Source organism: Stegodyphus dumicola, chromosome 10, assembly GCF_044657685.1.
Source record: "Stegodyphus dumicola isolate Sdum_Otavi_A_Nest chromosome 10, ASM4465768v1".
NCBI classification, from domain to species: Eukaryota; Metazoa; Arthropoda; class Arachnida; order Araneae; family Eresidae; genus Stegodyphus; species Stegodyphus dumicola.
In genome coordinates this window covers 31,151,818-31,165,410 of record NC_140777.1, presented here as the reverse complement: position 1 = coordinate 31,165,410, position 13,593 = coordinate 31,151,818, and the positions used below count along the sequence as shown (strand labels likewise).

Sequence of the window (13,593 nt, the reverse complement as noted above, 5' to 3'; positions counted from 1 at the left end):
GTTGAGGCTTCAAGTGATATAAACATTGGACAGTTTCAGATGCTTCAAATTTATTTCACAGAAGAGTATAATCAAATGGAAAATGAGCCCATGAGGGATTATTCTGATAACAAAGACGCTAATTTAAGCGAAGATAGGAATTTGGATATAAAAATTTTGTCAAAGACCGAATCGGAAGCTTGCTTTACTTCCAACTCATAATCCAGCACAACAGTGGGTATTCCATCATAAACTCAATCTGTTAAGTAATTAAAGCTTTATGAATTAAAAAAAAAATTGCAGGAGTAAATTAAATTCAAATTCATGTGAATGAGATTAATTTTTCAGTACTTTCTTTGATGATGATCTAATGAACATATTATTATATACTAGCAGCTATGCTGCCAGCCTTCGTCTGGCTTTTAAATGTACCATAAAAATGCCTGAAGGGAACACCAAATGTTAAATTTAAAAACTGCGCAGAATTTTACTCTGCAGAAAACTTCCGAAACAAAAAAAACAATATATTACATATAAAAAAATTTAACCAACTTTCCGTTGAAGAAAAAAAATCATGTAAATCTTTTCAATATCTTACGGTGAAATAAGCAAAAAATAACAGGAAAGAAACTAAAAAAAAAAAAAAAAGTTTTATATATACATAAAAATGACAATGAAATATGCCAATCTCTTAAAAACAGTAACGTAAGAAATACGATGAAAAATTGTTGCCAAACCAATATTTCTAAAAGAATGAAACTATTCAATATGATGCGATTTCATCAAAAATCTACCAACAATAAGAAAAGAAAATTGTTGCCAAAATCACATTTTTAAAGATGTGAGATGTGTACTCGGAAGCTTCATTTAAAAAAAATTTTAAAAATACAAAATATTATCATTTTTCTAAAATTCTTTTTGTAAAAGCAGTCGCAAGGATGAAAGTTTAATGTGTCCAAAAATCAAAGAAAAATAAACGGTACATTTTTAAAAATAAACTTTTTTAGAAAAAATCGCCTTGAAAAGGTGTTAAGCTCACTTGTTAAATAAATTCATATTTAATCGATTTATTGAAACACAAAATTTATTTTAAGTTCGTAAAATACCTAAGTGCCTACGTTTCATGACGATGTGAAAATGGAGTGTGTAGAGTAAAATCTCGCTTTCCTATAGCCCATTATGTCTCAAAATTACGCAATTTCGTCACAAAATATAAAATAAAAAAAAAATTCGAATTCGAATTTCAAAAAAATCGCTTTGAGGTGCACTGGCTCTTGTCTAGATGTACCAAATTTCGTAATCGTTGGTCTATTAGCTTACGCGCAGCGCAAACAATAGACACACATAGACAAACTCTTTCTTTTATTACATGTAGAGATGAAGAAAGTAAAAATTTCTATTAAGAAAATATGAGTGAAAATCCATCTTTATCCAAAATCAAAATTTTCTCCTGTAGATGTGCCTAAAATAAGGGGATTCTCAGGATTAATTATTCTAATAGAAATAATTAAAAAGTCCAAACCCAAAATGTATTTCTCAACTAATGAAATGCTATGACTATAACACGCTGTCTCTTTTTTGAATCATTTATGCTATAATAATTCATTCATATATCTAATAATTTTTTACATATGTTTAGATATAGATTTAGATAAGTTTTGTGCATTTAATCAAGATGAGTCAAACATTTTATTTTGCATTTAGATTTTAATTAAAATCTTTTCAGAATATCTTTATTCTGTATTATGATTATGTTACTGTTAGATACAATTACAGAAAAAATCAAAACAATTGATATAAAATATATTTTTAATGAATTTTTCTTTTTTTCATTTGATGGTTACAGATTCATTACAGGAAACCTTTATCGTTGATAGTTACAGGCTTGTAAAATACCCTGTCCTGTGAGATTGTGCTATTGCATATTATCTCCAAGGCCCGTCGTGCTAAGCGGCATGCCATCGCGTAAGAGGATTAAATACTGATGCATATGGGGATACATCCATTGTGAAGGGGTTAAATGCATTTTTACTTAAATCAGACAGAGTGAAAAGTTATTAAAAAATTCTTAAAACTGCATTTGCTGCTTCTAAAAATTTAGTTTCTGAATCAAAAGACAGATTAAACATGAAAGAATAAAATCTTACATTTTTTAAATGGCAAAAGACTCAAACAAAAAGTGAAACAACACAAAATTGCGTTTCAAGGCTAATAGGTCTTTTGGGTTAATAAAAATTTTAAACCTTGCTTTCCATATAGCAAGACATTGGCAACTCATATGTCTTAAAGAATATAATTTTACTAGATTTATGAATGGAAGCATGTACAGAACTATTAAATATGATGAAGATATACAATGGAGCACATAGTATTGGAAAAGATGTTTTAAAACTACTAAGATAATTTATTTTCATAATTACAAATTATCATATTTTTTCATTAATAAAATCTAATTTTTATACATTTCATAACTTGAAAGTAATGACAGCAATTTAATTAAAACATTGGGATTAACATTTTATTTCATATGTGATAAATGTTTTTCAGTATCACACAAAATTAGTTTGGCAAACAAAATTGCCTATAACAGCATAAACACTTTATCTGGAATCAGCTTTGACAATGTTCTTTATCTGAAACTTTTATTGGTTGATGGTCACAGGATTCATTTTCAAATGTTGTGTAAAAAGCATGGAATTTTACAAACCACCAACACATAGTGTTTGAATTACCTATGCCAAATCCAATATTTATATTTCATCCCCCAAGTTCTGCAAAACGTGTACTATCTGTTTACCATGAGAACTGTTCTTGACAATATGTTTAGTTAGCCGGCAGTTGCTATAACAACAGGGTTAATATATTTTAAGTGAGGGTAAGCAAGTGAATGTTTTATTATTATTTGGATTTTAGTGAATGTTGGCAATGGGAAAAAGATAATTTATTTGTCTCAGTTTTGTCCACATTTGTGCGTGTGCCTTCTTGACAGCTTTTACTACTTTGAAGAACTATTTTTGCTCCCATTGTTATTTCTTTCAGTATTGCAGCTTGTTACATTTCATTAGTTCTATTGTCATAATGAGTCCTAAATTTAAAAAAAAAAAAAAAAAAAAAAAAAAAAAAAAAAAAAAAAAAAAAAAAAAAAAAAAAAGAATCTTTATATTCAAGAAAGGTCAACCATTAAAATCTCACGCAAGTCAGATTGAGTACAATATTGCTGAATTTTGCTCTTTTGAAGTTTCGATGAACTCTTTAGTAGTTCCTCTCCCTCAAGCTTTGAAAAGAACTTTTCAAACAAGTGAAGTATCTCAGTGTATAGTTAAGAAAATTAGGCAAAAAGGTATCAGTAACGGGTGAAAAGAAGCTTCTAAAACATGTTTTTCTCTATGTATGATATGGATGCCAGCAAGCTGCCGTAAGATATTCCTCTATAGCAGTGTTTCTTAACCTTTCTAGTGAGTCGCACTCCATTGAATCTGAAAATATATCTCCACACCCCATTGAAAAATGTGTTTTAATTTTTTTAGTCTAGAAAAATACATTTTTTGCAAAACTTATTGTTTATTGAAAAACGTTGTACATTTTATATAAATATAAAACTATATTATTTTTATTAATGACTAGTCTGTTGTTGTTTGTTCATTATTATATTGGCGAAGCGAGGTTCCTTTTTTGAAAGACATACGCATAAGTCATCACTTGCATTTAAGCGATTTCTCACTTAAATGCAAGTGATTTATATGCAAAAGCAGTTTTATATGCAAAAGCGATGAAAATCTCATTTCGCACAAGTAGGTGGTAGCAAAGAGTAAGAGTAACTGCAGAGCCAACTCTGGATAACGTAATTGTGACCATTTGAACATGTCCACTTGCTCGCATTTCAATAAGTTGATCTTTTTTCAGATCACTATCATCCATCAAATTTAAGTCAAATAGAAAAGGATACAGTATCCATCTCTGAGTTTTGGTAATATTTCCAGTAGAAAATTATCCATTGAATGATTCGCTCAATCGTCTCAAATGTATTACAATGTTGGATATAATTGTATTCTTTTCATTTTTTGCAATAACAGAATCATGCAAGGGAAAGTTTGCAAAAGTCCCCTTTTCTACTCGACGTATCCAAATTTCTAATTTTGCGATAAATGAAGATAATTTTTCACTAGATATTATTATACTTATACCAAATCCTTGCATTGATAGATTCAATTCATTTAAATGGCTAAATATGTCTGCTAAGTAGGCCAGCCTCAGCATTGAATCATTAATCTCAAAATCTTTTACTAAATAACAGTTTTGATTAGTCAGTAATTGAATAATTTCCTCACGCAATTCAAAAAACTCTGTTAAGCATGCGACCCTTAGATAACCATCATACTTCGGTGTAATATAGGAGCATGGTATGATCAGCATCGATTTCTTCGCAAAATGCACGAAAAATGCGATGATTAAGTACTCGCCTTCGGATGTATTTTACTACATTTACTGCTGTAGTTAGATGTTGTTTTAAACTTTTTGGCAATGCTTTCGACGCAAGTGCATGACGATGCAACGTGCAATGCATTATTATAACTTCTGGTAATTCTCTTTTCATGTGTGAAAAAATCCTGAATTTTTGCCTAACATTGCTGGGGCTCCATCAGTGCATATTGAGCCAATCACATTCATTGGTAATTGATATTTAGTAAAAAAATCTTTGATGTGATTGAAAACATCAATTCCTCTCGTATTCACCTCCAGTGGCTCACAAAATAGAAATTCTTCTATCACCTCTTTTCCCTTCATATACCTGACAAATACCAAAAGTTGGCTAGAATTATCAACATCAGTTGACTCATCCAGTTGCCTGCTTATTTTTAGTGGACTGATTTTTAAGTCTTCAATTACTTGCATTAAAATATCTTCACTGAGATCTTGTATTCGCGATCGTATAATATAATTCGATAATGGAATCTGTTGGATCTTTTTATGTGCTTCCGAATCTAAAACTGTTTTAGCAATAATTAAAGTAGAAGGTTTCAACTCTTCAGTGATCATGTGAGGTTTTTTTTTTTTTTCCCACATAAATATGCCACTTGATATGACGCTTCTAATAAAGGTTTTTGAATTGCTGGTCTGCACAATTTTAGGATAGTTCCACTGGTACCAAGCCGAGCCTTCTTTGACTTCAAGCTGTTCATGCTATGCGCTTTTTCGCCATCATGCAGATTGTTGAAATGCTCTAATAACTTTGATGGTTTGAGATTGCTGTTTGAAAATATCTTGGAACACAAGATGTATTGCGGTTGTTGCATGCCATCTTTTTCGACTGTGCAGGTAAATCCATAACCGACATACTTATCGTTCCAGTGTCGTTTTTTTGACATAGTGGGGTTCACTATAATCAATTTAAATGTTTAGAAATAATGTAATATAATATATATAATGTTCTTATGTTTGCAATGTCACTGAATCCTATTCGGACAGGCAATTAAGAATGTATTAGTCTCAAGAGGTTTCTGGACAAGTCAGAATACACAATACACATGTCGCAGACACAATAGTTGACTCAACTTGACTCAACCTAACACAGGCGTAACAGATGCAGATACAAATCTGTGAATCTGTAGACTCCGTTGGAGTAGCACATATTGAACTCGGAGCATGCGCAAGCTGGGATAACGTTCTCCACTTGTATTCCCACAAAGTTTTTTTCTTCTCTCCGTCACCTAGCTGCCTTTTCGCGTTCATTTGTAGCGTTTCATGCCTTTTCGTAGCGTAGTGTATACGCCCATCGGCACCGGCTCTTTTCTGTGTCTTTTGGCGATAAGTGAGCTAGGTGCTACCAATTTTTATGAGCTTTAATACTGGGGACACTATTACAGATTTCAAATATTGTATTTTAAGAAATTTAATAAATGATATTTAATAATTTTCATGGTTAGGTAGGGGCTTCTCCCGCACCCCCGGTTAAGAACCACTGCTCTACAGGCTGATAGTCTCAATGTCTACGCATAAAATTCATAACTGAATAATTTAAAAGATCCCCAGTTTTGTCTTTATTTGAATGTTTTACTAGATTACTTGTTATAGTGTCTTTAAAAACGTACATAAAAATTAATGTGAAAATCAAGCTTGGTAATTAGAATAAAAGCAGTCCTGATTTCAGCTCAGCCTCCCTCTTCCCCCGATAAAATGAGCAGCTTTTGATTTTGTTTGAACATGAGGTATGGGAAAAGAAATGCTGTTTGTAAAAAGTATTTCTTGAAAGTGTGGTATGGTAAATTTATATTTCCACTTTTAAATAATTACATATCAATCTATTGGTGAAATCTTCTGTTATTATTAAAGTAATAAAATATAAAAATTATGAAATAGAGAAAAATAATTAGACATGATTCAGAAAGCTAAAGAAATCACTGAATATTCAATTTCTGAGACTGGGTGCAATAACAATGCTATGACTATTTTATTTAATTCTAAAATCATGACACAAATATTGCTAATTTGCCATTAAGTGTCTCAAGATGAAAACTGAAAAATAATTCTTCAAGATATCAGTAAGAAAATCTGTTAAGGCACATTTCTGTGGCAACAGATAGCTGTACACTTTTTGTTGAGAGCTGTTCTTGTGACATATGGACTGTACACACAATTAGGCATTCTCTATGGTTCACTTTGGCAAGGCCCTCTTCAACTGATGATCTTAGCCTGTCCTGAAGGCTCATACTAATATTGTGATATAGCACATATGTTTTTGGTTGACTAATGCTAGCGGCAAAAATATAGTGTTTTTATAGCAGTCGGATATTTCATTTGCATTAACCCAATTTTATGTCTTGGTCGAAGTATGCATTCTTCCTGGTGATTATGTTTACATTTTTAAGTCATAAAATTTACCAAAACAAGACCAATCCCAAGTTTTTTCAAAATGTTACAAATTATCAATTAAGTGATGGTGACTTTCCACCAATTTAGTTATATTTTAAAGTATAATTAATTTGAATTTTAATTTATATTAATTTCGATTATTTGGATTTATTCTAGAACACATCACTTATACATGAATATCATACTGAATTTTCACCTTCAGTCCTGCCATAAGCCTTCTGTATCCACCCATCAATCCAGGCATTTTCTTTCCTTTCCAGACACCTCGCTTGCGCTGTGGGTATGGGGGGGGGAGGAAAATTTAATTAAAAGTAATATTAAAAAAATGGTAAATCATAACAAGTATTTAAAATATTAATCAGCAATATTGTATTAAATGACAGATGAACTAATTTTTATATGATTTAAACCTATCAAATTTAAACCACACCCATGCAGCACACTTAGTTGCTATGACATCCCAATGTTACATTTTCGTCACTCTTGGGACCATGATACAAGTCACAGAGATGTCACATACATGTCAGAGAAAACATTTAATGTGACCACAAGAAATTTCTCAGTCTCCCCCACCCTGTCCTTTCTTGCCCTTGCTCACGTAATTCTTCTTTAATGTCCCCATTCAAACAAACAAATAAATTTCTATCAGAAATTTGCTTAAAGCAGAAACCAGTATCTGAAGAGTCAGTCGAGGTATTTGAAAACTCCGGATAATTGCTCTGCCTTTTACTGTAGGATTAACAAATATTTCTTTTAATGTAATAGAAGGAGTTTTATATCTTTCTTATTTTTTTATTTTAATGAAAGCTGTAAATTTATATACTTGAAAAATGAAATACAATATAAAATACGCTTTTTTCTGATAAAATTATATAGTGGAGTTATTTTTATTTTCATAAATACTGCCAATTTCCATTTGAACTAAAATAAATAACTGAAATTAAGTTTTAATTGCATAGCTTCTAAAATGAAAGACATAAATGTATTTTTTATATTTACTGTGCTAAAAATAAATAAAAAACAAATTTTTAAGTTAAAAAAAAAGTATAATCTATTTCTCTTCAATTAAAAGTATACTAAGAAAATGTTTCTTTAAAATCTGTTAATAAAAAAAAAATCCATATTAAAATATGTATTAATGCCTTTTTGGCACTTCACATTGCAAAAACATTTCTGATTTTAATAAAGACAATCAGGTGAATGCACAGCATCAGAGTCATGCCATTAGATTTTAATATCTGAAACTAATCTCATAATTGCTTGTCCAAGATATATTTGTTACCTTTCAAATTCTTATTTATAAAGTATTTGCACCTCATTACATTATTTCATGTCTCTGTATTGTACAGATTCATCTAGATTACATTAACAATTTTTTTAAAGTATGCATTGTAAAATATGATATCTTCATATTATTTATATCAAAGCAAAAAATGGAATCATATAAAAACAAAATGAATTTCGGATAGCATACAAATAATTAATAATCCATGTAACTTCAGATATCTTATTTAGGGTAACTGATATTCCACTCCATTTTCCTACTAATGTTAATTGAGAAGATTGCAAAAAAGCATGTATCTCATGTTATCTTATCTTTACCTTAAAACATATTTTCTGAATTCTCATCTTTGCTTTGTAAAATAATTATATTAAAATAATTCCAAATAACTAAGTCAAAAAATATTTCTAATTTCATTCTATAATTGCAAAAATTTGTGGATAGCAAAAAATCTGTGATTTTCTCACACTTCTACAAGTTTTATGCACTTAATTTTTCTTGATGATAATCATTTCATTCTTAATTCACTCTTAATAATATTTCCTTAATTTCATTTTATTATATAGTAATTACTACTGGTATCATTCATGTCAGTATACAATAACTCCCCATATGTATTGATTAAAGTGTGGAACATATGAAGTTTATCACATAAAAAGCTCAGGTTTCATTCAGTTTACTGTATGAGCCACTAACAGTGCCTAAGCATTGCCATGAAGGTTACAGTACAGTGTATATTCTCAAAAGTGAGTAATACAGATTTTCTGTAATTCACATTTGATAATGATTGTTTTAAGAGCTAGAATTATTAATTCATGCAAATTTGTTAGGCTTTTGGATAACAAACTGGGTAAAACTATATTAAATTTATAAGAGTAGCAAATGTGTTTAGGAAATGCAGAAATATTCAAAACAAGAGACTGACATTAATCAGTTAATAAAGCAAATTATATGACATTTTTACTTAACATCATTATTTAAATATCTGGTAGTAACAAAAATTTTCTGCCAAAAAAACATTATTAATAAAGTTTGGGGGGGGGCATGAAAGCAGTATCTTTAGTGCAGGTAGTAATCAACCACCCAAATTTATGATTTTCTGCCAACGCTTTTGTAGTTTTTTTAAAGCCTTCGTCCCAGAAACTTGGTGGCCATGAGTCCAAAAACAGATCAACCTCATTTTGGACTTCATGCACAGAATGGAAGATGGCACCAGCAAGATGTAACTGCAGGTGTTAAAAAAGGTAGAAGTCTGAAGGAACGATGGAACATTCATTATTTTCTTGCACCGGAACTCAGTTTGACACTTTCCCTTAATAGCAGCATCAACACGAACTAGCATATTGCTGTACATCTTACTGTCAAGGGTTTTACCTTTTTCCAGATTCGCTTTGTGGACAACACCACGGAAATCCAACCAGATACAAAGCATGATCTTTTCGTTAGTCAAATAGCAGTTTGCGAGGCTGCCGACGGGCTTACCACGCACAGATCAACCCCCTTCTCAGCCTGTGTATTTGAAATACATCCACTTTTCATCACAAGTGACAATCCAGTCCAGAATTTGTCCTTGCATTAATATTCAAGCAGATTAGTACACATCTGTTCTTATCTGCTTGAACCAGCGCATACAGCACCTAGCAACTAAACTTGTACATCGAGTTTATGCTATGCATAGCACGACTAAAGGACATGGCACTAATGTCTAATTCCTTAGCAAGTTCTTGAGTGGTTACATACTGATCTCCTTTCACAAGTTCTCGCAGGCAGGCCTCATCAACATCAGTAGGCTGGCCAGAGAGCTCTGTTTCTTGAATGTCATAGCCCTTGTTTTTCAACTTTTGGTACCAAACTTTCATAGTGTCATGATACAACATTAGTACCTAAAGCTGTACACATTATTTGGTGACATTCTTTACCTGACTTTTTGCAACAGAATTGGATGTAAATGATTGTTCTAATCTGGTAGTATGATAGTTCCATTTCAGATACCTTGTACTTAATGATATAGAAATTTCACAACACAGTGTTCAAAAGCATGTCTCTTTCTTTTAAATTCCAAAAATCGTCTGAGAAAATATGATTAAACATGCCAGTTCTAACTGTTTGCACAGACGATATTTGCGGTGGTGGGTAACTTTCATCAGGACCTGATAATTTGCAGGTAACTTACAAAGTATTTCATAACTTAACCCAACAAGACACAAAACTTTTTCACTAACATATTTCACATACTAAAGAATAATTATGATAACTAACTAATATAAACTTTCATTGAAACCTGATATATTGAAGTTCAGCAGTGTAATAAAGTTATTTTAATTTATAGTTCAAAGATCATATAAAACTGTAATTTGTCAATGGAGAAATAATGGTGAAAGAGAATGCATTAAATATAAATTTCCTGTAATTTAGTTTTCAGAGCCATGTTTTCGATCCACCGTTTTTTGTACCTATAACTATATGTTTAATGTTACAGATAAGCAACAAATCACTAATTTGAAGATTAAGAGTGTAGTTTACAATAGCTTTTTATTCAAAAAAAAAAAAAAAAAAAAAAAAAAAAAGCACTTTATTACACAAGAAAATATTCAAACAGATAAAAAATATCCTATGGATATAGTATTAAAATGGCTTTTTTTCCCCTCTAATTATCAAATCTAATAATTTAGTTCTTTTTCTGGGAAAAAAAGCGATCAGGAGGAGAGAAAGCGAAGAAAAAAACAGTATTAAAAGTCAAACAGTTAGGAAAAAATATTGCAAGCCAAATAGAATTTCCTTTAAATATTTACATTTAGGGGAAAAAACAATTTTTAAATTTAGAAATATTAAAATTATAAGAAGGTTTTAATAAGCTATAATAATAACTCAGATTTTTAATATAATTAAGAAATTTTGAAAAATATATATGACATGCCTTTAATAATTAAATTCCAAAGATAGAAAGCAAAATTATGTAACTTCTGGACATGTAATAAATACTCTGAAGCATTTGGATTGCAATACGCTTAGAGAATGACTATATGATCACTTTTGGATTATATATATAATACATTCTGTATTTGCAGGTACAGTATGTTTTATACAGATACATAATAAATCATGAATGGATTGTAGTTATATAACTTTAATAGGATGCAACCTTACGATGATGAACAAATTTCACATGATTATATTGAATATTTTCAACAATTTTACGATTTCGAATATTACAGAAATATTTTCATTCCTTAATCAGTATAACTTCTTATTGGTTTAATAAAACATTGCTGTAGTTATCTGTTTTACTGAAGCAGTTCTCTAAAATAGAAGCACTGCAACGTTACACTAGTCATTTAAAAAGTAATACACTGTTGCATGACATCCATTCACATCTTAAGTGATATTATATTCATGCCATTTTATACACTGCATTCACGTCACTCTGTGATGTTAAATAAAAGTTGCAACATGTATGTCGCACTGTGACCTCACAACTACATTGCAGCATGACTATGCAACACCGTCACAACAATGTAACAATGTGACTTCACAACAATGTAACAATGTGACTTCACATTAAAGTAAAATTGTGATTTCTCATTAATGTCCCAGTACGACGTCAACATAAACATTACAGTATGATGTCACAAAAAGTGGATAATAAGCCATGCTTACAACGTCACTGTGACATTGAGATCGTCATAATGTTATAGCAAGGTCAGTCATTGTGCTATTGGGGTATTGAAAATTAGCATATTTGACACTTTTATTTGAAGATAGATACTCTAGGTCAGTGGTTCTATTTACAAAACAAAAAAAGGGGGAGGGAACTTAATATTTATTTGTTTACTTCAGTAAACATTTCTATCAATGTAAATTGTTTAAGTTGCTTCGTTTTTTTATGCTAATACTTTCTCTTTAATTCTATAAACAGACAGAATTTCTTGTTCAGTTACAAAGTTACACTGTTCAAGTCCTATAATTGCTGTGTCGAAAATACAGACTAACTTGTCAATCGAAATTTTTCACTTTCAATAACGTTTTGTTACTTTCTTCACTATCGGAAGCCCGCATGGGTAAACGCTTTACTGGCTTTACGCGCATGCGTAAGTTTGTGGCTTTGAGGTCCGGAATATAGATCATTCCGGATAATGGACGTCCGGATTAGAGACTTTGTACTGTACTTAAATTCTAAACTTTAGTGTGAAATTTGGGTCTGTTTAAGAGAGATGAATTTCTTTATGTCTGGCCTTATTTCACTTAGCTTTAACTGTAAATTAGGATCCACTTTTTAATTTTGTTCTATGTTTCTTTTTCAAACACAACATGGAAGAAAATCCTTATTCACACAAATAGGTTGTGAAAAAAGGCAATAAAAATTTGATAGCTTTACTTGAGATGGTTTTAATTTTTTTTTTTTTTTTTTCCCCCACTCAGCCAAAAGTTAACAAGTGTGTTATTTTTGAAATTTTCAATTTGAATTCGATCGTAGGAAATTTTTATCAATTGCTCTTTTTCTTCACAAGAATTTTGAACTTAATAGTTAAATATATTTTATTTCTTTGCATACCACCGGTTGAGAATTCCTGCTCTAGATTGATGCATATAAATTTGGCAACAGGATAAAATCATAAACATAGACAATTATAGAAAGAAAAGGCCTTTTTTTTAAAGTATATTATTTTTATTTTGAATGCACTTAAAACACTTACCCCTCCTCCAATACAACCTGGCCTGCGATGACTTTTTGTGCATCCATGTGTAGCAGGTCCACCTTTAAAGCCCCATCTCTTCATAACACCTTGGAAACCATGATATCTCCTGCAAAATGTTAAAGTTTGTAGTAATTCATTCAAAATAATAGTTACTGAAAAATGTATGTGTGGCTGATCTTATACAATGCCATACTTGCCAACCTATAAAACTAAAAAATCAGGAGATTTTTCACAATGTTAAAAAGACTTTTTAAATGATAAAAATATAGTTTTTAATAATGAATTAACTTTAAATAGTAACTAATTCTTAAATGCAAGCAACACAAAAATACCTTACACATAAAAAACATTTTTATTACTTGCATCGTTTAAGAAAAAAAAAAAAAAAAAAAAAAGAAAGACACTTTAATCAGTTTTCGTACAAATGTTATAAATAGTGGCAGATTTTGCTTTCTTTAAGAAAGAAACTTCATAATTTTGTTCACAGCAATTGCCACGTAGGCCTACTTTTGCTAATAAAAGTTTTTCTAATGTGTCATCACTAATATAAGATCAAAATTTAGTCCTCGTTTTCGCAACAACACTGAGAATCCTCTCACACTCTGCATGACTATCGGGAACTGTCAAGATGGCCAACACAATTCTAGACAGTTCACTATATTTTAAAATTCCATCAGCACCTTTCAGTTTTCCAATTAAACTCCACTGGGTGTCAATCCTAGCTGATTTTATAACTTCATCCAAGTTTTCTAATTGTAAACTGCT

The 13,593-nt window shown here is 30.7% G+C and overlaps 1 protein-coding gene across 1 annotated transcript in view; it reads right to left on the bottom strand.

Moving 5' to 3' along the window:
* The window catches only part of mRpL3 (mitochondrial ribosomal protein L3), a 65,893-nt gene that overhangs the window by 21,735 nt on the left and 30,565 nt on the right, over positions 1-13,593 (bottom strand). Inside the window, exons 7-8 of the mRNA XM_035357159.2 lie at positions 12,826-12,934; positions 7,046-7,123 (exon numbers count right to left, since the gene is read on the bottom strand). Of these exons, the coding sequence (XP_035213050.1) occupies positions 7,046-7,123; positions 12,826-12,934 (187 nt within the window). The remainder of the gene's footprint in view (positions 1-7,045; positions 7,124-12,825; positions 12,935-13,593) is intronic.